Source organism: Salmo salar, chromosome ssa16 (genome assembly GCF_905237065.1).
Source record: "Salmo salar chromosome ssa16, Ssal_v3.1, whole genome shotgun sequence".
NCBI lineage: Eukaryota > Metazoa > Chordata > Actinopteri > Salmoniformes > Salmonidae > Salmo > Salmo salar.
The window spans coordinates 74,859,386-74,884,629 of NC_059457.1; the positions used below are offsets into that span (position 1 = coordinate 74,859,386).

General features: G+C 47.3%; 1 protein-coding gene across 14 annotated transcripts in view; it reads left to right on the forward strand.

Moving 5' to 3' along the window:
* Positions 1-24,250, forward strand: part of LOC106575542 (guanine nucleotide exchange factor DBS) — a 77,751-nt gene extending 53,501 nt beyond the window's left edge. For 6 of the 14 annotated variants that reach the window (XM_045697814.1, XM_045697807.1, XM_045697805.1 and 3 more), the window contains 25 exons: positions 7,611-7,730; positions 7,857-7,973; positions 8,166-8,315; positions 8,578-8,702; positions 9,511-9,625; positions 9,780-9,899; positions 10,691-10,882; positions 11,168-11,359; positions 11,631-11,790; positions 14,243-14,381; positions 15,014-15,080; positions 15,258-15,373; positions 15,601-15,763; positions 15,885-16,103; positions 16,255-16,476; positions 16,694-16,865; positions 16,992-17,064; positions 17,165-17,265; positions 17,521-17,613; positions 17,811-17,867; positions 18,096-18,170; positions 20,525-20,605; positions 21,487-21,596; positions 21,726-21,951; positions 22,148-24,250. In XM_045697814.1, coding sequence (XP_045553770.1) covers positions 7,611-7,730; positions 7,857-7,973; positions 8,166-8,315; positions 8,578-8,702; positions 9,511-9,625; positions 9,780-9,899; positions 10,691-10,882; positions 11,168-11,359; positions 11,631-11,790; positions 14,243-14,381; positions 15,014-15,080; positions 15,258-15,373; positions 15,601-15,763; positions 15,885-16,103; positions 16,255-16,476; positions 16,694-16,865; positions 16,992-17,064; positions 17,165-17,265; positions 17,521-17,613; positions 17,811-17,867; positions 18,096-18,170; positions 20,525-20,605; positions 21,487-21,596; positions 21,726-21,951; positions 22,148-22,227 — 3,285 coding nt within the window. In that variant the 3' untranslated portion in view covers positions 22,228-24,250. Of the gene's footprint in view, positions 1-7,610; positions 7,731-7,856; positions 7,974-8,165; positions 8,316-8,577; positions 8,703-9,510; positions 9,626-9,779; positions 9,900-10,690; positions 10,883-11,167; positions 11,360-11,630; positions 11,791-14,242; positions 14,382-15,013; positions 15,081-15,257; positions 15,374-15,600; positions 15,764-15,884; positions 16,104-16,254; positions 16,477-16,693; positions 16,866-16,991; positions 17,065-17,164; positions 17,266-17,520; positions 17,614-17,810; positions 17,868-18,095; positions 18,171-20,524; positions 21,597-21,725; positions 21,952-22,147 lie in introns of those variants that run through there. The other 8 variants (XM_045697808.1, XM_045697818.1, XM_045697810.1 and 5 more) reach the window with 7 other exon arrangements.
* The last annotated feature ends 994 nt before the right edge of the window (positions 24,251-25,244 follow it).

The window sequence follows — 25,244 nt, forward strand, 5'->3', positions numbered from 1 at the left end:
TGATTTGACTAGGGAGGGGATAGGGTGGTTGAGTAGGGAGGGGATAGGGTGGTTGAGTAGGGAGGGGATAGGGTGGTTGAGTAGGGAGGGGATAGGATGGTTGAGTAGGGAGGGGATAGGGTGATTTGACTAGGGAGGGGATAGGGTGGTTGAGTAGGGAGGGATAGGGTGATTGAGTAGGGAGGGGATAGGGTGATTTGACTAGGGAGGGGATAGGGTGGTTGAGTAGGGAGGGGATAGGGTGGTTGAGTAGGGAGGGGATAGGGTGATTTGACTAGGGAGGGGATAGGGTGATTTGACTAGGGAGGGGATAGGGTGGTTGAGTAGGGAGGGGATAGGGTGGTTGAGTAGGGAGGGGATAGGGTGGTTGACTAGGGAGGGGATAGGATGGTTGAGTAGGGAGGGGATAGGGTGATTTGACTAGGGAGGGGATAGGGTGGTTGAGTAGGGAGGGGATAGGGTGATTTGAGTAGGGAGGGGATAGGGTGATTTGACTAGGGAGGGGATAGGGTGGTTGAGTAGGGAGGGGATAGGGTGGTTGAGTAGGGAGGGGATAGGGTGGTTGACTAGGGAGGGGATAGGGTGGTTGAGTAGGGAGGGGATAGGGTGATTTGACTAGGGAGGGGATAGGGTGGTTGAGTAGGGAGGGGATAGGGTGGTTGAGTAGGGAGGGGATAGGGTGATGAACATGAAACACCCACAATGAGTTCCAGGAGTCACCATCCTAATAACTTGATACAGGCTTCACATCTGTGTTATTCATAATGTTGGTAATAAATGGAGAGTTATGAAACAGACAAAGAAAACAGAAATATAACTTTTATGTGAATATAACATTAACAAATGTTAACCTTTTAGCTCACCCATCTCCCATCAGCAAACCATAATGTCTCCATCATTCTCCTTATATGGGCCTGTCAACCCCCCAATAATAATGGGCTGTTCCAGCCATAACGGCCCGTTCCAGCCCATTGGATCTGTCCATGTGACAGTAGAGGGGAGGAGGCTGGTGTTGAGCTGTTAACATTGCTGAGGTAGGACAGTCGTCCTCTGTAAGCCTCTGTTAAGTGTGTGTGTGTGTTCATTGATTTCCCTACAGTGATAGTAGTGTGTAAACAGGCTGGGGAAACCTGCTGATTAGTAGAGTACTGTATCAGTGTGGTGGCCCCAAGGGCAAACGCACACACACACGCACACGCACCCGCACACACACCCTCAAGTATGCAGTGTCTGTGATTGTGATTGTGATTACCAGTATGATTTGTGACTGTGTCTCTGTGGGCCTGCACTGAGAGGAGCACAGGGTTGGTGTCATTACTCACCCCTAGGCACTGTACTGCATGGTACTGAAGCAGGGGGGTAGAGGGGCTGGGCTATGGAGAGGAGGAGGTAGGGGGGCTGGGCTATGGAGAGGAGGAGGAGGAGGGAGGGAGGTAGGGGGGAGGTAGAGGGGCTTGGCTATGTTGAGGAGGAGGTAGGGGGGAGGTAGAGGGGCTTGGCTATGGAGAGGAGGAGGTAGGGGGGAGGTAGAGGGGCTTGGCTATGAAGAGGAGGAGGGAGGTAGGGGGGAGGGAGAGGGGCTGGGCTATGGAGAGGGGGGGAGGGCGTGTGAGAGAGATGGAACCCGCTAGGGAGATGAGCATTATGGGGTAGAGAGAGTGGTGTCAGGCTACTCAGCTGGGTGTGATGGGGAAGAGATAGTAGTGGTGGCAGGCTACTCAGCTGGGTGTGATGGGGAAGAGATAGTAGTGGTGGCAGGCTACTCAGCTGGGTGTGATGGGGAAGAGATAGTAGTGGTGTCAGGCTACTCAGCTGGGTGTGATGGGGAAGAGATAGTAGTGGTGGCAGGCTACTCAGCTGGGTGTGATGGGGAAGAGATAGTAGTGGTGGCAGGCTACTCAGCTGGGTGTGATGGGGAAGAGATAGTAGTGGTGGCAGACTACTCAGCTGGGTGTGATGGGGAAGAGATAGTAGTGGTGGCAGGCTACTCAGCTGGGTGTGATGGGGAAGAGATAGTAGTGGTGGCAGGCTACTCAGCTGGGTGTGATGGGGAAGAGATAGTAGTGGTGGCAGGCTACTCAGCTGGGTGTGATGGGGAAGAGATAGTGGTGGCAGGCTACTCAGCTGGGTGTGATGGGGAAGAGATAGTAGTGGTGGCAGGCTACTCAGCTGGGTGTGATGGGGAAGAGATAGTAGTGGTGGCAGGCTACTCAGCTGGGTGTGATGGGGAAGAGATAGTAGTGGTGGCAGACTACTCAGCTGGGTGTGATGGGGAAGAGATAGTAGTGGTGGCAGGCTACTCAGCTGGGTGTGATGGGGAAGAGATAGTAGTGGTGGCAGGCTACTCAGCTGGGTGTGATGGGGAAGAGATAGTAGTGGTGGCAGGCTACTCAGCTGGGTGTGATGGGGAAGAGATAGTAGTGGTGGCAGGCTACTCAGCTGGGTGTGATGGGGAAGAGATAGTAGTGGTGGCAGGCTACTCAGCTGGGTGTAATGGGGTAGAGATAGCGGTGGCAGGCTACTCAGCTGGGTGTGATGGGGCAGATATAGCGGTGGCAGGCTACTCAGCTGGGTGTGATGGGGTAGAGATAGCGGTGGCAGGCTACTCAGCTGGGTGTGATGGGGAAGAGATAGCGGTGGCAGGCTACTCAGCTGGGTGTGATGGGGCAGATATAGCGGTGGCAGGCTACTCAGCTGGGTGTGATGGGGCAGATATAGCGGTGGCAGGCTACTCAGCTGGGTGTGATGGGGAAGAGATAGTAGTGGTGGCAGGCTACTCAGCTGGGTGTGATGGGGAAGAGATAGTAGTGGTGGCAGGCTACTCAGCTGGGTGTGATGGGGAAGAGATAGTAGTGGTGGCAGACTACTCAGCTGGGTGTGATGGGGAAGAGATAGTAGTGGTGGCAGGCTACTCAGCTGGGTGTGATGGGGAAGAGATAGTAGTGGTGGCAGGCTACTCAGCTGGGTGTGATGGGGAAGAGATAGTAGTGGTGGCAGGCTACTCAGCTGGGTGTGATGGGGAAGAGATAGTAGTGGTGGCAGGCTACTCAGCTGGGTGTGATGGGGAAGAGATAGTAGTGGTGGCAGGCTACTCAGCTGGGTGTAATGGGGTAGAGATAGCGGTGGCAGGCTACTCAGCTGGGTGTGATGGGGCAGATATAGCGGTGGCAGGCTACTCAGCTGGGTGTGATGGGGTAGAGATAGCGGTGGCAGGCTACTCAGCTGGGTGTGATGGGGAAGAGATAGCGGTGGCAGGCTACTCAGCTGGGTGTGATGGGGCAGATATAGCGGTGGCAGGCTACTCAGCTGGGTGTGATGGGGCAGATATAGCGGTGGCAGGCTACTCAGCTGGGTGTGATGGGGTAGAGATAGCGGTGGCAGGCTACTCAGCTGGGTGTGTGGTGGAGGTTACTTACTGTTGATAGGATATATTGGTCTGCGTGTGCTTGTGTATGTATCTGTGTGTAGGGGCTCCCCAGTGACGTGTGTGTGTGTGTGTGTGTGTGTGTGTGTGTGTGTGTGTGTGTGTGTGTGTGTGTGTGTGTGTGTGTGTGTGTGTGTGTGTGTGTGTGTGTGTGTGTGTGTGATGGCATATCTTGTGAATGTGTTTGTTATGCTGGAGGCCATACATCTTCCTCTGTAGCTGACATATGTCAAGGTTATCCTGATTAATGTTCTGTCTATATGGTTCTCCCTATAGAATGACATTGGAGATCGAAAAACATGTTCAGAATAAATGACCAAATCAGCTGTTCCACCATAACAGCTAGCTGATGTGTGGTTTGAGTGTTCTGATTCAACATGGCCACCACCTATCACCTAGGTGGGTGCTGCTACATGTTAGCGGTGGATGGGGTGAGTTCCCTCCGACTGAAACCCCAGTGAAAATCCTTATTCTAATATGTGTTCCATCATTACTTCCTACAGTATATCATATACTGTGTAGCTGGGTTTAACATGAGCTTTCATTGGATAAACCAGAGTCAGACTACATGGAATGGTATTGTTATGGAAATCACAGTTTGAAGGTCAAGAAGCAGCCCCTCCTTCCATGTTCTCATTAAATGGTTTTTAACGTCCGCCCGCCCGCTGTTAAAGGGATTTTATGATTTTAGTGTCAGCAAACTCCAAGCTCTCCAAGAATATTGATGGGTTACTGTGATAGAAAAGGGCCGTATTATGTGCAAATTGGATTCAAATCTACTGAGAGGAGGAGCCTAATAACAGTCGAGCTCCAATCACAGCAAGCTTGCTCCAGTCCCATACAGTCATCAGTCCCATACAATCATCAGTCCCATACAGCCATCAGTCCCATACAGCCATCAGTCCCATACAGCCATCAGTCCCATACAGATCAAGTCATTTGTTTGAGTGTCATGTGCAGGATAGAGTGTGACCGTGCGCTGGATTATTGATTAGGAGATTAATAATGAGAGAGAGTGAGGTAATGAAGATCAACACGTTTTATCTCTCAGGGTCTCTTCATTGGTTTTGCGGTGGTAGTTCAGTAATACACTCAGATTTGAGGGACCTCGCCTGACCCCTGAAGACACGTGTTAACTCCCCGAGCAAATGCCTAGGTCTTTAGCTCAGTGGGCTAAAGCAGTCTTGAGATCCAGGTTCGAAACCTGGTCTTTGACAAAAAAAATTCAGTGAGAAAGAGCAGTCTTTTATTTACTAGATGCAATGAATTAATACAAAATAGACTGGCTGTGTGACAGACGTGGAAACCGGCGCTGTGTGGAATCTCATCTCTTTCTCCCAAGGAGTGCAGTTTCCATGGCAACGTGGTCTTGCAGGGTTGGTAAGCAGCTGTGTGTGGATGTAGTGGGCTAGTCTCTGGGAAGCAGCCGTTTGGCAATATGAGATGACATCATACTGCTGAAATAGAGCCTTATGCTGCTAACTGGAATTGTGATTTGCAGAAAAGGTTTTAATGTGGTTACAAAGCCCCTACGTATTTATTTGAACAGTTAAGCTAAAACTTTTAATTTGTCTCTACTCCAGCATTTTGTATTTGAGATCAAATGTTTAATATGAGGCGACAGTACAGAATGTCACCTTTTATTTGAGGGTATTTTCATACATACAGTGCCTTCAGAAAGTATTTATACCCCTTGACTTATTCAACATTTTGTTGTTACAGCCTAAATTCAAAACGGATTAAATGTTTTTTTCTCACCCACCTACACGCAATACCCCATAATGACAGTGATAATGGGTTTTTAGAAAATGTAGCAAATTTCTTAAATGAAATACCGGTACAGAAATATCTCATTTACAGAAGTATTCACACCCCTGAGTGAATACTTTGTAGAATAACTTTTTGATGGCGATTACATCTTGTATCTGGATTTGGGGTGAGAAAAATTCAGTCTGTAACACAACAAAATGTGGAATAAGTCAAGGGGTATGAATACTTTCTGAAGGCACTATATCTGTTTAACCGTTTAGAAATGAAAGTCCCCCAATTTGAAGGTGTCATAAGTATTTGGATTTAGTTAAAAAGGTTGTATTTGGTCCCATATTGCTAGCACGTAATGACTACATCAAGCTTGAGGCTCAGTAAACTTGGATGCATTTACAGTTTGTTTTGTCTGTGTTTCAGATTATGTTGTGCCCAAACGAAATTAATGGTAAATAACGTATTGTCATTTATTTGGTCACTTTTACTATAAATAAGAATAAAGTATGTTTCTGAACACTCCTACGTTAATGAGATCATGCCACCAAAACATGCTTACCACTCACCATTACCAATAACAGGGGAGGGTAGCATTTTTGGGGGGGTGTAATTTTATGCCTATAAACACCACCAAAATAAACTGCAAATGCACTTTTAGCTTCACTGTCCAAGTAAATACATAGGGGAGTGTATATAACTGTATGTACTGTGTGTGTGTGTGTGGCTCTGGTTCATCCAATCAGACAATAGGCTATATTCAGGCTGTCAGTTGCTGTGTGGATTCTGGGTTTTCTGGCGAAATCTCTTGTCAGTATTTTCAACCCAAAGAATTCAATAAAAGTACCTATTCTAAAATGAGAGAGAGAGATGCACCTGTTTTATAACATGCACTAAATATTTTTGGCTACACCTCCAGTGATGTTGGTTGAAGTGCTAGCCCTCCCCCCTCCACTCCTCCAGGGATCAGTGTTATGCCCACTCAGCCTGCTATATATGTCAGCTGTAGCCTGCAGCAGTGGAGTGTGGTGATGCTACATCTCTGTGGGTAGTGTTGTTTGTGTGCCCTAGGCTGAGGAAGGTACCCCCCCGTAGAGCAGAGTAATTCACTACTCCTGTTATAACAAGCCACTAACAATCTGGCTTACAGTGCCTTCCTAAAGTAGTCACACTTCTCGACTTTTTCCACATTTTGTTGTGTTACAGCCTGAATTTAAAATGGATTACATTTTTATTTTGTTTCACTGGCCTGCACACAATACCCCATAATGTCAAAATGGAATTATGTTTTTAGAAATATTTACAAATGAATTAAAAATGAAAAGCTGAAATGTCTTGAGTCAGTAAGTATTCAACCCCTTTGCTATGGCAAGGCTAAATAAGTTGAGGAGTAAAAATGTGCTTAATAAGTTGCATAGACTCACTCTGTGTGTAATAATAGTATTTAACATGATTTTTAAATGACTACCTCATCTCTGTACCCCCACACATAACATTTTCTGTAAAGTCCCTCAGTCGAGCAGTGAATTTCCAACACAGATTCAAACACAAAGACCATGGAGGTTTTCCAATGCCTCGCAAAGAAGGGCACTTATTGGTAGATGGCTAAAAATGGACAAAGCAGACATTGAATATCCCTTTGAGCATGGTGAAGTTATTAATTACACTTTGGATGGTGTATCAATACACCCAGTCAATAACACAGTTGCCGGAGAGGAAGGAAACCGCTCAGGGATTTCACCATGAGGCCAATGGTGACTTTAAAACAGTTACAGAGTTTAATGGCTGTGATAGGAGAAAACTGTGGATGGATCAATAACATTGTAGTTACTCCACAATACTAACCTAATTGACAGAGTGAAAAGAAGGAAGCCTGTACAGAATAAACATATTCCAAAACATGCATCCTGTTTGCATTAAGGTACTAAAGTAAAACTGCAAAAAATGTGGCAAAGAAATTAACTTTATGTCCTGAATACAAAAGTGTTATGTTTGGGGAAAATCCAACACAACACTGACTACCACTGTTAATATTTTCAATCATGGTGGTGGCTGCATCATGTTATTGGTATGCTTGTCATCAGCAAGGACTAGGGAGTTTTGTAGAATAAAAAGAAACTGAATAGAGCTACGCACAGGCAAAATCCTAGAGGAAAACCTGATTCGGTCTGCGTTCCATCAGACACTGAGAGACAAATTCACCTTTCAGCAGGACAGTAACCTGAAACACAAGGCCAAATATACACTGGAGTTGCTTACCAAGACGAATCACTACCCTGATTTACCACTCTTTCCAGTAAGGCATGTGTGTATGTATGTCCATTTAATTTGTATCAATGAATTCCATTCAAGTCCATAAGACTTCTGAAAGGTTGTCCCCCAACAACAACAACAACACCACAAAGTAATGAATGTGTGTGTTCCACAGGGCTCATTCCCAGTGAATTTACAGCTGGTTCTGGTCTTGCGGCCCTCCACCTTATTCCAGCGGACGCTCTCCGACATCTTCTACAAGTTCAACAGGGATGAGTTCAAGATGAAGGTGCCGGTATGTTTTTTTTATATGCATGTGCACGTGCTCGTCTGATGTGAGGACGTTAGTGGACGTTCGTGGACGTTTGTATGCGTCTCATATGTAGGTTAATGTGCGTTGACTCTCCTTCCTGTGTCCCAGGTGGTGATGCTGAGCTCTGTGACGGAGCTCCATGCCTACATCGACCGGACTCAGCTGCCCCAGGAGCTGGGAGGAACCCAGGATTACTGCCATGATACCTGGATCTCACACCGCACCGTGAGTACCCTACTACCATACCCTTCCCACCAGACCCCTGACAGACTACATGGGGCCCAATCCTAACTTGATATCTGCGCACTGAACTGAACTCTTTCTAAACTGTCCCATTAGTCTCCCCCCATCTCAATAGGATGTGTGTGTGTTTATAACAGTGATGACACAGTTGGGTTGTGTTTGTCCGGTCCTCAGGCTATCGAGGCCTTTGCTCTGATGGTGAAGACCACGGCTCAGACCCTGCAGTCATTTGGGACAGAGCTGGCCGAGACCGAGCTACCCAACGACGCCCAGGCCACCTCCAACCTGCTGGCCACACACACCGAGAAGAAGGGACAGATGAAGGTAAGGGCATGGAGAGACCAAGTCATTAATATACAGACTATAACCAAAAACTCCATGTTTTAAGTGATAGTGTTGAGGTCAATTCATTTGAAATTCAAGGTGCGATTAAACATTCAGTTCCTGATTTGTTCCTGATGTTAGTGTTTCTCAGAGGAAAGATATACTGAAGAACATACTTTGGCTGTAGCTGAGACTGTATACTCTGTACTGTCCAATGATAGATCCCTCTGACTGATGTGTCCATGTCCTGTCTCTCTCCCAGGAGGACCTGTGTGTGGCCCTGGGCCAGGGGGGCCGGCTCCTGGAGAGCATCAACGAGCCCCTGCAGAGAGAACCCGACTATACAATGAACCAGGACGAGCTGGAGAACCTGGCCACCGTGCAGAGGTCAGAGGGGACAGGGGTCAAGGGTCAGGCTTAGAGGTACTCTCATACCTAAAAGGTTGTGTTGTTTAGATCATACTAAATCTGTATGTATGCCTCACTCCTAAATTAATGGGAAAGTTTGGCGCCATATCAATTTTAGGGTTAACTGTCCCTTTAATGCTAATGAAATAGGTTGAGAAAGGGACAGGGTACAGTAGGAACAACAGAGATAGGAAAGAAGACAGAGATATCCTGAGGTCCAACTGGTTATGGAACAGTCAAGATTCATGTTCTCTAGTAACAATGGTGGTGTGTGTCTTGGTAGAAGTTACCTAGAACTCTACTCTCTCATCTCCCACCATGACCCTGAACCGTCTAGGCTGTGTTCTGCCGCGCTGCAGTGAAATCTGCCCCCGTGCCATTCTGGTGTATTTTGGGAGTACGGGGATAGGATGCATAGTGGCAGCACTCACAGCTGCAGAGCAGAATTGGGAGAACAAAGGAAAGAAAACTGCAGTGTTTCATAACCCAAAACATTATGTTGGTTATACTGTAAAGTGCTCTGCTCTTGGAGGAGTAGGTTATGTAAGGGATTTGATTAAACACATGACTTGGTTTGGTTTCAAAGAATAGGTACTTCTGATCTCCACTGGTTTCACTTAGTGATACTTTGAGATCCAAGCTGAAATACCATTGTTAGCTTTTTTTAACTTTGACTCAGGTTCTCTTCTCTATCCTTCATTCCCTTTCCATTTTTCTCTCCCTCCATCCATCTCTCTCTCTCTCCATCCCTTCATTCGTCTACCGTTCTTCCTCCATCCATGTGTAGACTGCTGGGCCAGCTGGATGAGACAGAGACAGCGTTTGATGATTTCTGGGAGAGACACCAGACCAAGCTGGAACAGTGTCTGCAGCTCCGCCATTTTGAATACTACTTCCGTGAGGTGAGGGGAACAGGGACACAAGAGCATCATGGGAGATGTAGTCCCAGTCACTGTTTGTCAATTTGTAGTGTGTGCGTGTGTCTGTCTGTCTGAGTGTGTGTGTGTGTGTTCTGACTCTACCTGTCCCTCACTGTTTGTGTGTGTGTGTGTTCAGGTGCGTGCCCAGCTGGATGTGGTGTCAGAGCGGGTAGAGGCGTTCTCGGAGGTTGGCATCAGTCCCGCCCATGCAGAACACATCCTACGAGAACTCAACAGCCAGGAGGAGAAAGTCTGCGTAAGACACACACACACACTCTTCATCCCAATAGCACACATCATCCTCCCCATAGCTCATCAACTTGTCTAACAGATCCAAAACACGATGAGTGAAATGAATGTAGAAAGTTGAATGATGAGATTCCACCAGCTGACATGGGTCGTATCCTGTTTCCGCTCTAGTTGTACCCCAGTACATTATAGACCCCATTCATCTCAATGACCGTATTGACTGTACAGATGAGACTCACGTGCAGTGGACCATAGCTCTATCGGTTGGTTCACACATACATTACTGCTGTAGTCCCTATGTGACTAGAAAACATGGCCTGTTGCCATGGATATGACTGTGTATCTAAACATGTACAACACCTGCTGTATGCGCTGCTATTATTATCTTGGAGAAATGACATCATATGTCTTGTGCTGCTTCATTCAAGGGGACGTAAGGAGGGAGAGAGAGACAGATTGTGTGTGTTGTGTGATGGTAGAGTGGATGGTGCTACTTCTGGTTCTGCACCACAGAAACAGCCTGCTACCTCTTTCTATATTCCCATCACATATATGGACATGAACTGAATCCACAATGCCTGCAATAAGGCCCAGAACATCCACAGTGAAATCTTTACAGACTGTATACGTTCTGTAAAATGCTGTTGGCTGTTATGCATAGGTCCTTATTTCAGAGGCAACTAGGAAGTAACATGGATTTAATGGCTTTCCATTACGACTGCTTCGTTCATATTTCTTTGTTTTGCTGTGCAATAGTCGTGTGTGTGTGTTCTCACTTGCCTGTGCCTCTCTCTCCAGGATGTGTTGGACTGGGCTCTGTCCCTGGCCGCCGAGGGGGATGGGCTGATTGAGAGTGCTCACTACGCTGAGGACTCCATCCTGCCTAAGTGCAGTGAGTTGAGGGCCGTGTGTGATGAGGTCACCTCCTTCCTCAAGACCAAGAAGGTTCTCCTCCTGAGGGCCATGGAGCTGCACCACTGTCTGGAGAAGGTGAGGGCTGGAGGGGAGAAGTAGGGCCATGGAAACACTGGCAAACCCTGGTTTAGATGGGCATCAGTAACAGGGTGATTGGTCAATGTAGCCCTCTAGTAGGTGAGAGCTGATGGAATCTTTCAGATGTTTGACAAGTGTCAAGGTATAAGAGTTAGGGTTTGAGTTCAGCCAGTCAAGGATTCATTCTCCCTCTGACCTGTGGTATAATGAACCCCTCCCTCCCTCCCTCCCTCCCTCCCTCCCTCCCTCCCTCCCTCCCTCCCTCCCTCCCTCCCTCCCTAGGCATCGAGGTGGTGTGAGGAAGGGATTTACCTCCTTGCCTCCCAGCCGGTAGATAGATGTCAGTCTCAGGACGGGGCGGAGGCCGCGCTGCAGGAGCTGGAGAAGTACCTGGACACGGCCGCCCAACACCAGATCACCGACCTCAACGCCATCTGGAGGGACTATGACTCCATCCTCAACCCAGAGCTCAGGGTAGGTGGCGCCCCATGGAGGCACCAGATATACATTACATGAGGAGAAAACATTGTATTTGGCGGGTCAGTTGTTTTGAACACGAGACCTGACCAGGAGGTCGAGATATTTTTCCAGGTTTTTCCTCCCCTCTCCACCTGGTCAGGAAAAACTCCTGGCCCCAAGTATAATCAAACGATTAAATGGAGACGAGGAAGACGTTTTTGACTATTGAGATACACCCTCAAAACGTCCGCATCTAACCCTCCCTCCACTCTGTGTGTGTTAACAGGAGCAGGTAGAGAAGGTGTTCCAAAAGCAGGTGTCCATGCAGGAGATGTTTGAGAAGAGGAGGGTCAGTCTGAAGAAGCTGGCAGCCAAACAGACACGGCCCGTCCAGCCAGTGGCTCCCAGGCCTGAAGCCATCATCAAGTTCCCCATGTCCCCTCCTAGTGAGTACTGCACCCTTCTCCACATATTCCACTGGTCGTCACCATCTGACTCTGCCTTTCCCTCCCTGTCTCTCTGGTTCCGACTCTACCTTTCCCTCCCTGTCTCTCTGGTTCTTTCTCTGCCTTTCCCTCCCTGTCTCTCTGGTTCTTTCTCTGTCTTTCCCTCCCTGTCTCTCTGGTTCTTTCTCTGCCTTTCCCTCCCTGTCTCTCTGGTTCTTTCTCTGCCTTTCCCTCCCTGTCTCTCTGGTTCCGACTCTACCTTTCCCTCCCTGTCTCTCTGGTTCTTTCTCTGCCTTTCCCTCCCTGTCTCTCTGGTTCTTTCTCTGTCTTTCCCTCCCTGAATCTCTGGTTCTTTCTCTGCCTTTCCCTCCCTGTCTCTCTGGTTCTTTCTCTGCCTTTCCCTCCCTGTCTCTCTGGTTCCGACTCTACCTTTCCCTCCCTGTCTCTCTGGTTCTTTCTCTGCCTTTCCCTCCCTGTCTCTCTGGTTCTGTCTCTGCCTTTCCCTCCCTGTCTCTCTGGTTCTTTCTCTGCCTTTCCCTCCCTGTCTCTCTGGTTCCGTCTCTACCTTTCCCTCCCTGTCTCTCTGGTTCTTTCTCTGCCTTTCCCTCCCTGTCTCTCTGGTTCTTTCTCTGCCTTTCCCTCCCTGTCTCTCTGGTTCTTTCTCTGCCTTTCCCTCCCTGTCTCTCTGGTTCTTTCTCTGCCTTTCCCTCCCTGTCTCTCTGGTTCCGACTCTACCTTTCCCTCCCTGTCTCTCTGGTTCTTTCTCTGCCTTTCCCTCCCTGTCTCTCTGGTTCTTTCTCTGCCTTTCCCTCCCTGTCTCTCTGGTTCTTTCTCTACCTTTCCCTCCCTGTCTCTCTGGTTCTTTCTCTGCCTTTCCCTCCCTGTCTCTCTGGTTCCGACTCTACCTTTCCCTCCCTGTCTCTCTGGTTCTTTCTCTACCTTTCCCTCCCTGTCTCTCTGGTTCTTTCTCTACCTTTCCCTCCCTGTCTCTCTGGTTCTTTCTCTGCCTTTCCCTCCCTGTCTCTCTGGTTCCGACTCTACCTTTCCCTCCCTGTCTCTCTGGTTCTTTCTCTGCATTTCCTCCCTGTCTCTCTGGTTCTTTCTCTGCCTTTCCCTCCCTGTCTCTCTGGTTCTTTCTCTGCCTTTCCCTCCCTGTCTCTCTGGTTCTTTCTCTACCTTTCCCTCCCTGTCTCTCTGGTTCTTTCTCTGCCTTTCCCTCCCTGTCTCTCTGGTTCTTTCTCTACCTTTCCCTCCCTGTCTCTCTGGTTCCGACTCTACCTTTCCCTCCCTGTCTGTCTGGTTCCGACGCTACCTTTCCCTCCCTGTCTCTCTGGTTCCGACTCTACCTTTCCCTCCCTGTCTCTCTGGTTCCTTCTCTACCTTTCCCTCCCTGTCTCTCTGGTTCCGACTCTACCTTTCCCTCCCTGTCTCTCTGGTTCTTTCTCTGCCTTTCCCTCCCTGTCTCTCTGGTTCCGACTCTACCTTTCCCTCCCTGTCTCTCTGGTTCTTTCTCTACCTTTCCCTCCCTGTCTCTCTGGTTCTTTCTCTACCTTTCCCTCCCTGTCTCTCTGGTTCTTTCTCTGCCTTTCCCTCCCTGTCTCTCTGGTTCTTTCTCTACCTTTCCCTCCCTGTCTCTCTGGTTCTTTCTCTGCCTTTCCCTCCCTGTCTGTCTGGTTCCGACTCTACCTTTCCCTCCCTGTCTCTCTGGTTCTTTCTCTGCCTTTCCCTCCCTGTCTCTCTGGTTCCGACTCTACCTTTCCCTCCCTGTCTCTCTGGTTCTTTCTCTGCCTTTCCCTCCCAGTCTCTCTGGTTCTTTCTCTGCCTTTCCCTCCCTGTCTCTCTGGTTCTTTCTCTGCCTTTCCCTCCCTGTCTCTCTGGTTCTTTCTCTACCTTTCCCTCCCTGTCTCTCTGGTTCTTTCTCTGCCTTTCCCTCCCTGTCTCTCTGGTTCTTTCTCTACCTTTCCCTCCCTGTCTCTCTGGTTCCGACTCTACCTTTCCCTCCCTGTCTGTCTGGTTCCGACGCTACCTTTCCCTCCCTGTCTCTCTGGTTCCGACTCTCCCTCCCAGTCTCTCTGGTTCTTTCTCTGTCTTTCCCTCCCTGTCTCTCTGGTTCTTTCTCTGTCTTTCCCTCCATCTCTCTGGTTCTGATGGAAAAAGCTATACGGACACTCCTAATATTTTATTTCAGAATAGGTTCAAATTGGGTTACGTTAAGGGTTTGGTTGAGGTAAGGGTCAGTTTTACATTTTGCTGAGTTGTTTTGCAGGTCAGCAGTAGCCTGTCCTGTTTCTGATCCATTCTTTGCCATCTAGTGGCATGTAAGAACTGCAATTGTGCCTTAAACAATATCTCATTCCCCGACAATATATCATTGATTGATTGAAATGACTTTTTTGTTGGTTGTTTGAAGTTCAGATGAGTAGTTCTTATCCCGTCTTTCTGTTTCTTGTAGCTCACAGGAGTCAAGAGACAAGGAATGCAGAGGACAACATCTTGAACGTAGAAAACTGCAGAATAGTGGAGGTGCAGAACGGTGGCAGCAGACACGGCTCTCTGTCTGAGGAGGAGGAGAACCTGGCTGTGCTCCGACGGTAGGGTCAGGGGTCAAAGGTCAATGATGTCATACTATAGCCTGAAATGCCTTAAAATAAATCAATGAACGGCCTTCCGAGTGGCGCAGCGGTCTAATGCACTGCGTTGCAGTGCTTGAAGCGTCACTACAGACCCGGGATCGATCCCAGGCTGTGTCACAACCGGCCGTGACCGGGAGTTCCATAGGGTGGCGCACAATTGGCCCAGTGTCGTCTGGGTTAGGGGAGGGTTTGGCCGGGGGGGGCATTACTTGGCTCATCGCGTTCTAGTGACTCCTTGTGGCGGGCCTGGCACATGCAGGCAGACTTCGGTTGTCAGTTGGACGGTGTTTCCTCAAACACATTGGTGCAGCTGGCTTCCGGGTTTGGCGGGTCATGTTTCGGAAGACGCATGACTCGACCTTCGCCTCTCCTGAGCCCGTTGGGGAGTTGCGGCGATGAGACAAGATCTAAATTGGGGAGAAAAAGGGGGTAAAAAAATATATTTTAAAAACTATCAATTAATCCTCTTGTGAAACACAATTGAAAAGAGATGGTTAGAAAGATAGTGAGATATTTCATACTTGGTATAGTTTATCAAAATAATAATACAATATGTTGATGTTAAATAGAATGTTGTTTTGTTCCTACAGACATGTAATGAACGAGCTGTTGGAGACTGAGAGGGCGTATGTAGAGGAGCTACTCTGTGTACTGCAGGTGTGTCACTTCTGACCACTAGAGGTCGCCACTACTTCACTTACTGTCCTAAATGTAGTAATATATATATATGTATGTATATGTATGTATATGTGTGTGTGTGTGTGGGGGGGGGGGTTGAAAATTGACTTCTCAGATTGTCCTGTGTTAACATTTTAGTATGTGTTGTTATTCCAGGGTTATGCTGCAGAGATGGACAACCCAGCCATGGCCCACCTCCTCCCCAGTGCTCTGCTCAACAGGAAGGATGTCCTGTTTGGCAACATGCCGGAGATCTACCAGTTCCACAAGAGGTGACTTTTACTCCACTGCAACACCCATGTTACATAATGTTTACTGAGCAATGTCCTGTCATTGTGAACAGCTGTTACAGAAGAGGCACATTCATTCAACCATATCGATTTATAGGGACCAATTTCAACAATATTTCATTTGATTAACATTACCTCAAGTCCCCCACTGCTTCCCAACCTCGGGAGTACTAACCTGCGTCCCGTTGTCTGTCTGTGTCTCTCATCAGGACATTCCTCAGGGAGCTGGAGACCTACACAGACGTCCCTGAGCTGGTGGGACGCTGTTTCCTGGAGAGGATGGGCGACCTGCAGATCTATGAGAAGTACTGTCAGAACAAACCTCGCTCCGAGAGCTTGTGGAGACAGTGCTCCGACTGCGCCTTCTTCCAGGTAACCTTTCACCTTTCTTTCAGGGCCCTCAGTGTATCTTGGATAGGATCCTCAAGCTCAGTATACTGTAAGCTTGTAAAAACAAAAATGTATTGATGTGTGATTGTTTGTTTTTACGAAGGAGTGCCAGAGAAAGTTGGAACACAAACTGGGGTTGGACTCGTACCTCCTCAAGCCAGTCCAGAGAATAACCAAATACCAGCTGATACTGAAGGAGTTACTGAAGTACAGTAAGGGCTGTGAGGGTTCAGAGGACCTGCAGGAGGCGCTGTCCTCCATCCTGGGGATCCTGAAGGCTGTCAACGACTCCATGCACCTCATCGCCATCACAGGATATGAGGTCAGCTAACCACGACCCCCCTATTCTCCTTGTGCTTTAGGGTGGAGAGGAGAAAGTTACCCAACAGTGTAACATCTTCTGTACCACAGACAACGCTCAGTTATCTTTCCTACTTGTGATTGATTGATTGTGTTAATTTATTGATCCCCAGGGGAGCCTGACGGAGCTGGGCAGGCTGCTGATGCAGGGGTCGTTCAGCGTGTGGACGGAACACAAGAAAGGTCACGCTAAGGTCAAGGACCTGGCCCGCTTCAAGCCCATGCAGAGACACCTGTTCCTGCATGAAAAAGCCTTGCTCTTCTGTAAGAGACGGGAGGAGAACGGGGAGGGTTACGAGAAAGCCCCGTCCTACAGCTTCAAACACTCCCTCAACGTGAGTCTGTTTATGTCTGGCTGGCTGGCTCACTGTCTGGGGGAGGGTTACGAGAAAGCCCCCTCGTACAGCTTCAAACACTTCCTCAATGTCCTGACTGACTTTCTGGCAGTCTGTCTGGCTGGCTGGCTCTCCTTAGATTTTTACTTGGATCTATAGTATGTTATGAGTTCAACAGTGATATAGAAGTGTAATATTCTTCGGTTCTCTCAAACAGATGAGTGCGGTGGGCATCACAGAGAGCGCCAAGGGTGACAACAAGAAGTTTGAGATCTGGTGTAATTCCAGAGAGGAGGTGTTTATCGTCCAGGCTGCGACACCTGAGATCAAAACATCTTGGTTGAACGAGATCAGGAAGGTTCTGACTGGCCAGCTGAAGGCCTGCAGGGGTAAGATAGGGGATATGTGGCATTACAGACACACGCACACACATTCCAGAGTTGATACACATCTGGATGCTAAATTCTCTGTTGTTGTGTCTGTGTTCTGTTAGTAACTGTGATGATTTGTTCCAGAATCGAGTCAAAAGAAGGCGTCAGACACAATGTCTCCCAGTCCAACCAGCAACAGCCCACCTATCTGTCTCAGGTCAGATTTTACAGAGAGAACCATGGCTAGAGCCAGTTAGAGAGAAGGAATCAACATGGTTGGTTCTTCTCTTTTTCACCTGTTTGTTTCTCCCTCTTAGTCCATTTAGGAACTGTCAGAAGAGCGTGAAGAAGGGAGAAGAGAAGAAGACAGATGCTGTCAACTCTGACCCCATCTCCCCCTCCTCCCCAAAACACAAAGGTGAGTTGCCCTATTTTGTTGAGTAAAGAAAACGTTTTTTACTTCTATCAAATGCTCATGACAAGAAAGCCAACTTCTGTTGCAGTTTTAGTGACCCCCCTCGTCTGGTTAGGTACCCAAGCCGTCCTTGAATCTTTTCCTACTTCCTCCTTCCTTGTTCCTCCTTTAATCTGAGCTTTCTTTCTCTTCTTTTCCTCTTCAAACCATTTTACTCTGTCTCTCCTTCCTGTCCCTCTTTCTCTACCATGTTTGTAGAGGAGACAGTGACCAGTCCCACCACTGACAGGGCATCAGTGGCTAAAAAGCGTTTTACCCTTCAAGGCTTCAGCAACCTGAAGAGTCAGAAAGGTAACACTAGTGTTCTGGAGGCATCCCCCATGTTATCGTCATCATATATGGCAAAGATATGTTCTCCATTTTGAAGTCAACCCCAAGCTCTCTTAACCTACCCCCCGAATATGATTTTAGACAGGGCACATCCTTTCCAGTAGTCGACTGCATCAGGGCTTTTGAAGACTGATATTTTGGAATGCTTTCCTTTGCAGAATTTCTTCACCCTGCTGGTAAAAGTCTAACATTACCAATGGTATTCTCTCAACCAGGTATACTACAGTATAGTTTGCGGTTAATACATCAAATATTAGAATTAGTGTCTGTTTTAGTAGGCCTGTCCCCCAGCCTCATTATTTAGATGTTTCCAATAGTATTAGCAAGTATCTATTCTAGTCAGTTTCAGGAAGTTCTTCCCTCTCTCACAGCTGTTTTTCTATTGCTCTCTTTATCATTTCTCTCTGTTTCCTTCTCTTCTGTCTCTCTTCTTCGGCCGACAGGATCCCCCCTTAGCCCTGACCATAAAGCCAAACGCCACGAGATTAAGAGTGACCCAACTCCCTTTGGGTGTAAAGGTATTCTATCTAGTCCATGTCATACCTGTGTTTGACTCTGTAGTGTAGTCATCCATCCATCCTGACCCTCCCTCACTGTAGTCATCCATCCTGACCCTGCCTCACTGTAGTCATCCAGCCATCCTGACCCTCCCTCACTGTAGTCATCCATCCTGACCCTCCCTCACTGTAGTCATCCAGCCATCCTGACCCTGCCTCACTGTAGTCATCCAGCCATCCTGACCCTCCCTCACTGTAGTCATCCACCTATCCTGACTCTGCCTCACTGTAGTCATCCATCCTGACCTTGCCTCACAGTAGTCATCCACCTATCCTGACCCTGCCTCACTGTAGTCATCCATCCATCCTGACCCTGCCTCACTGTAGTCATCCATCTTGACCCTGCCTCACTGTAGTCATCCATCCTGACTCTGCCTCACTGTAGTCATCCATCCTGACTCTGCCTCACTGTAGTCATCCATCCATCCTGACCCTGCCTCACAGTAGTCATCCACCTATCCTGACCCTGCCTCACTGTAGTCATCCAGCCATCCTGACCCTGCCTCACTGTAGTCATCCAGCCATCCTGACCCTCCCTCACTGTAGTCATCCATCCATCCTGACCCTGCCTCACTGTAGTCATCCAGCCATCCTGACCCTGCCTCACTGTAGTCATCCAGCCATCCTGACCCTCCCTCACTGTAGTCATCCACCCATCCTGACCCTCCCTCACTGTAGTCATCCATCCATCCTGACCCTGCCTCACTGTAGTCATCCACCTATCCTGACCCTGCCTCACTGTAGTCATCCATCCATCCTGACCCTGCCTCACTGTAGTCATCCATCCATCCTGACCCTGCCTCACTGTAGTCATCCATCCATCCTGACCCTGCCTCACTGTAGTCATCCAGCCATTCTGACCCTCCCTCACTGTAGTCATCCAGCCATCCTGACCCTGCCTCACTGTAGTCAGCCATCCTGACCCTGCCTCACTGTAGTCATCCATCCATCCTGACCCTGCCTCACTGTAGTCATCCACCTATCCTGACCCTGCCTCACTGTAGTCATCCATCCATCCTGACCCTGCCTCACTGTAGTCATCCACCCATCCTGACCCTCCCTCACTGTAGTCATCCATCCATCCTGACCCTGCCTCACTGTAGTCATCCATCCATCCTGACCCTGCCTCACTGTAGTCATCCATCCATCCTGACCCTGCCTCACTGTAGTCATCCATCCATCCTGACCCTGCCTCACTGTAGTCATCCATCCATCCTGACCCTGCCTCACTGTAGTCATCCACCTATCCTGACCCTGCCTCACTGTAGTCATCCACCTACCCTGACCCTCCCTCACTGTAGTCATCCAGCCATCCTGACCCTCCCTCACTGTAGTCATTCATCCATCCTGACCCTGCCTCACTGTAGTCATCCATCCTGACCCTGCCTCACTGTAGTCATCCATCCATCCTGACCCTGCCTCACTGTAGTCATCCATCCTGACCCTCCCTCACTGTAGTCATCCATCCTGACCCTCCCTCACTGTAGTCATCCATCCTGACCCTCCCTCACTGTAGTCATCATCCATCCTGACCCTCCCTCACTGTAGTCATCCATCCATCCTGACCCTCCCTCACTGTAGTCATCCATCCATCCTGACCCTCCCTCACTGTAGTCATCCATCCATCCTGACCCTCCCTCACTGTAGTCATCCATCCATCCTGACCCTCCCTCACTGTAGTCATCCATCCATCCTGACCCTCCCTCACTGTAGTCATCCATCCATCCTGACCCTCCCTCACTGTAGTCATCCACCTATCCTGACTCTGCCTCACTGTAGTCATCCATCCTGACCCTGCCTCACTGTAGTCATCCATCCTGACCCTCCCTCACTGTAGTCATCCACCTATCCTGACTCTGCCTCACTGTAGTCATCCATCCATCCTGACCCTCCCTCACTGTAGTCATCCATCCTGACCCTGCCTCACTGTAGTCGTCTCAGCACCATGTCAACTCCCCATCATCTCAAAATATATATCTGTGTGACCATCATGCAAGCATTATTTGAGTAAACTGGGGAGGGAATGAATTGTGGTAGATCAATGATCGACATTCAGCCACCAGGCCCGCTGAGTGCCATGGTACTGTCTAGGTAAAGACACTGGACTGGACGTTCGTTGACACAGAAGATGCATACAACAATGTCTTGTTTTAAACAAGGGAAAAATCAATGAAAGCCTTGTTGGTCTCAAAGGCCTTAGTCATACAGTGTGATGGATGAGTCGACCTACACCTGTGTACTTCAAAGCCACCTGAGTGGCAGACACAGCGTTCATCTGGACGACGTTGCTGACTGCTACTGCTTCTTCTCCTCAGAGCCTGGTCAGACTCCTCACATCACTCTGAGCAGGGCCAAGTGGCTCAGCACCTCTAGTCTCTTACAGGCCAAAAGGAGAGGTAGTGTTACAACATGACTGGGAGGAACACCCTGCTGCACTGTGTGGTTGGCCTGGACCCTGCTCTGCTTCTTACCCCCAACACATAGTCACAAATCACTAGCTTGTTCCACAATCACAGACAAATCTTCTCTCTGAGATTTGCTGTTGAATATCTGTGTGATATTCACAGCCGGAAAATACTGATTTGGGTTGTTTGTTTACTGTAAGGCAAACTGTGTGTCTCTCTCTCTGTAGCATGTGTTGTCGTGTTGGTTGCTGTGCGTCTGTGTTTCTGACGGATCACAATGCATTGATCTAGGTCTCACTGGATGCTAGGACTCCACCTCTGTTCTTCTTGGTTATTCAATCATGTTCTTTGGGTTCTAATCTGGTTCTTGTGGTTCTGTTTGAGGATTTGCAGTGTACTCTGTCAATGGATGTGTTTGCATCATGTTCTCACCACACACGTCACCTATCACTGTACTTATCACCTTGTCTTGTGGATGATTGTGTTAGTGTCCACTCCTCCTTTCCTCTTGAGTGTCACTCCCTTCCTCTAGTTTGACTAACTATCCTCCATGTTGGGATCAAACATTCCATGACAATAACATTCTCTGAATTGCAATCTATCTTGGATGTGTCTTGGAATTTTTGGTGCCACTGCTAAATCTTAATCTATTATATCAATCGAGTTTGCTGAATTCTATTACTCTCCTTCTCTCTTTCCTACTCTCCTTCTCTCTTTCCTACTCTCCTTCTCTCTTTCCTACTCTCCTTCTCTCTTTCCTACTCTCCTTCTCTCTTTCCTACTCTCCTTCTCTCTTTCCTACTCTCCTTCTCTCTTTCCTACTCTCCTTCTCTCTTTCCTACTCTCCTTCTCTCTTTCCCTCCTCCCCCTAGGTTGGAACAAGGCCTCTTTCTCCATGGACGTGTCAGAAGTGCATGATGGGTACTCCAGCGCCGAGGACCCCATGAACTCTGACCCTGAGGATGAAGGAGGCAGGAAGCTGGTGAGTCATGGTCGCCAACATCTCTACAACATGTTATGAAAGTTACTTGTTATTCCCTAGCAACACACATGGTAACCTGACACACTGGACGCAAACATATGAACTTTGCCCTTTACCCTGTGACCCCAGGCTGTCGGCGACAGGTTCACAGTGGTGGCGGACTATGAGAAGGAGAAAGGAGGGCCTCAGGACCTGTCAGTGAAGAGTGGAGACATGGTGCAGCTCATTAAAGAGGGAGATGACGGACAGTGGTTTGTTAGAAACTTGGGGAGCAACAAAGATGGCTGGGTAGCAGCAGCCAACCTTCTCACCCTCATCACAGAGTCCAAGTCCTCGCAGTCTCTCTGCAGCTCAGGTACACTGGCTCCGTCTGTCTGTCTGCCTCTTTCTCTTCAGTCTCTCTCTCTCAGTTTGTGCAAGAGGGAACTGTATCTTGCAACCCAAATAGCTTTTATGAAAAGTAACAGGAGTGTGTCTGTATTTTAGTTTGTTTTAGAAGTATCTGTGGACTCTAATGGAAACTAACTTGTGTGTGTTTTGTTGTGTTACAGAGGGCAGTGTAACTGGCAACCTCAGCACCTCCTCCAGCTGCAGTGAAACCTACACAAGTTTCTCTGACATCAAGCCCTAAAGTCCCGCCCTCTCTAAGCCCTGAGACACAGCTACAGCGCCACCCAGTGGTTGGCTGTTCAAACAACACGTGCACTTTTCCCCTCTACTACTGTTCAAATCAAATTGTATTTATCACATGCGCCGAATACAACTGGTGTAGCCTTTACAGTGAAATGCTTGCACACGTTAGTTTTCATTACAGTCCATAGATACTTCACTCTCACACTGAAGTGGAGGCTGCCTGTGTTGTAGCAGAAAGCAGACTAATAGCTGCTTATCTGTCAATGTGAAGGGAAGGTAAAGAAGGAATGCTTTCCTCTGGACATACTCCACTCTCAGGGATAAGAGGTAGTGTCCTAGCCTTTTACTGTGATTGAGGGCTAGCACATATTGAGAACAGGAAGTTCAGGCCTCCCCTACCTGTTTGACAGAGATGAACAAGGAAGGACACACCCGCTCCATTCACACACACAGGCAGGCTTTGTTAGCCTAGCGTGGTACCGCTCCTCCCACTCCAACAAGGTGACAGTGATATGCAGCCAGGAGCTCCTCTACTGAACTCAACACTTCAACAGACGAACAGATGCCTCAGTCTCTCTCCTGTGGACTCTGGTAACCGGTTGTGTCATAATGTTTCTCTGTGTCAGGCAGTCAACTTCCTCAGTATGTCCTCAGTCTCTCTCCTGTGGACTCTGGTAACAGGTTGTGTCATAATGTTTCTCTGTGTCAGGCAGTCAACTTCCTCAGTATGTCCTCAGTCTCTCTCCTGTGGACTCTGGTAACCGGTTGTGTCATAATGTTTCTCTGTGTCAGGCAGTCAACTTCCTCAGTATGTCCTCAGTCTCTCTCCTGGGTGACTTTAAAAATAGATGATGGATTTATATTTCATATGTTTCTACTGGATCCCCCAAGACAAACTAAACTGTAAAAGTGTCGAGACAATCACATTCTAGCAAGAATGCAAATTAGAATGGAATTGTCATGAGATACTTTTTGAGTTTGGTCAACTGTGTATATCTATGGCTTTGTTCAGAGGCCCTCCAGTACATTTCCAGTCCCTCTCCCTCCCTGTTTCTCCTTCCGCCACCTGTGCTGTCTGGGCTATCAGTGAACTCTTGGCTTTGTTCCCAGTGATCTGAGAGAGCTGGGCTTTAAACTACCAGGTGTTCCTTTAGGCAGGGGCGATATTACAGGACGGTCAGATATCATAGAAACTTCAATAACAGTGCTCAGGATGTTCTTCTGAATCATTTTCTCTTGGCTCAAAGTGGAATCCTATACACTACACAGAAATCCCCTGAAGATTGAGATTCCCATAAAAAGATTAATGTCAGGTCGATTGATGTTGAAATAACTGTGTACTGTACCAGAGAGTATAAACTTAAAAGGAATTATTTGTATGCGTTAATCAATGTGTATAAGTTCATTTATTTGAGAAAGATGTGTACAGATATTATTAGCCTATACCTCGTATTTTTCATTGAATATGTATATGTTGTGTATGAAGACCATGGATATGTTTTCGTGGGTCTAAGTATATCAAAGATATTTTATTAATTGGTTGGCGGGCATGTTTCCATGGTAATTTCTTAAAACTCCTGAGGACATATATTAATAGAAATATCGTCCTTTTGCTTATTTGAGAATGCAGTCTGTACACTGAAAACCGAAGATGGAATATAACTGTACCTCCTGTGCTGAAAGTTGAACTCAGAATGATGGTTGTCTCAAATTTCAGCACGCACAATAAAAGGTTTTAAACTGTTTTGGTTATAACCGTTTTAGTTATAACTGTTTTTATAACTTATTGTTCTACTGTATATCTTTTTCGATTTGCACCCAGTGAGATTACAATGTCGTTACTGTGTGTCACATTGTTATGCAGCACATTGCAGCATTATTTTGTTCTTTATTTTCCTACGGTAACAAGTATTGATACAGATGTTATATAATTAATGATATGCATTCATATCTGTGTAAATATGTATCTCTGAGGTGTATTATTAAAGCCGCTGAATAAAGACAAATATTCGTTGCTTTAATCCAATGACCTTGTTTTTCTCATAAAATCATCAGATATCATTAAAGGTTAATCTGCCCTTGAATTGCGTTCCCATGCAAAACTAGACAGATAGCTAACAACTAAGTCTTCAATAAAACTCAAGGCGTGACTTTTCATGAATGAATATATTGAAAACGTTTATGTTGTGAAACTGCAAAATACAGAAAAGAATATACTTTAGTATTCAATTCAAATCGACATACTGTAGCTGTACATTATACATATGAAAATACAAAACACGTGCCAAGGATACCATGCATCTGGCATGACGCCAAACCATGTAGCTAATTGTTACTCATGGTAACTGGCTAACTCCTTTCATTACTCTAATAATGTACAACCATCTCTGTAGAATAACAAATCATTTTACACTAGAAACAGTAACAAAACTTCAGTATTGTATGTTTTACATGACGCACGAGCAAAGTAATACAGCTGACGGCGTACATGAAAAGCATTGCAATTTGTGTGAGTAAATACAACCAACATTGATATGTAAGCAACTCTATCAATAACAAGATTATCATCACTAGCTAAATGCTTGAATCGAACTTACAAACAAATATTTTCCGAGGCTGAAGCGTGACAAGAAATAGCTACACTGAAAGACCTGCACCGTAGCGTTGTTTTTAGCTGCTTCTATGCGTGCAGAACGAATTCTCTACTTCCTGTTTGCGTACAGTCTTTCTTAAGTAGCAGAAAGCTCCACTAGGGGGCGAATAACACCATGGAACACAATGACAATCCATCTTAACCACTGTAATAAAATGATCTATTACCTTCTAACAGGATGGCAGCACAGATGTAGTCAATCATTGCTCACTGTGTGGTCGTTGCAGCTACTGTCTTATTTTAATGTCGATTTTCACACGCACAGCCTAGACATGTTTTAAAATCTAGACATTTGAAATTGTTTAATATTTTCAATCTTTTGGTGATTTTTGACATAACACAACATAAAAACAGTACAGTAT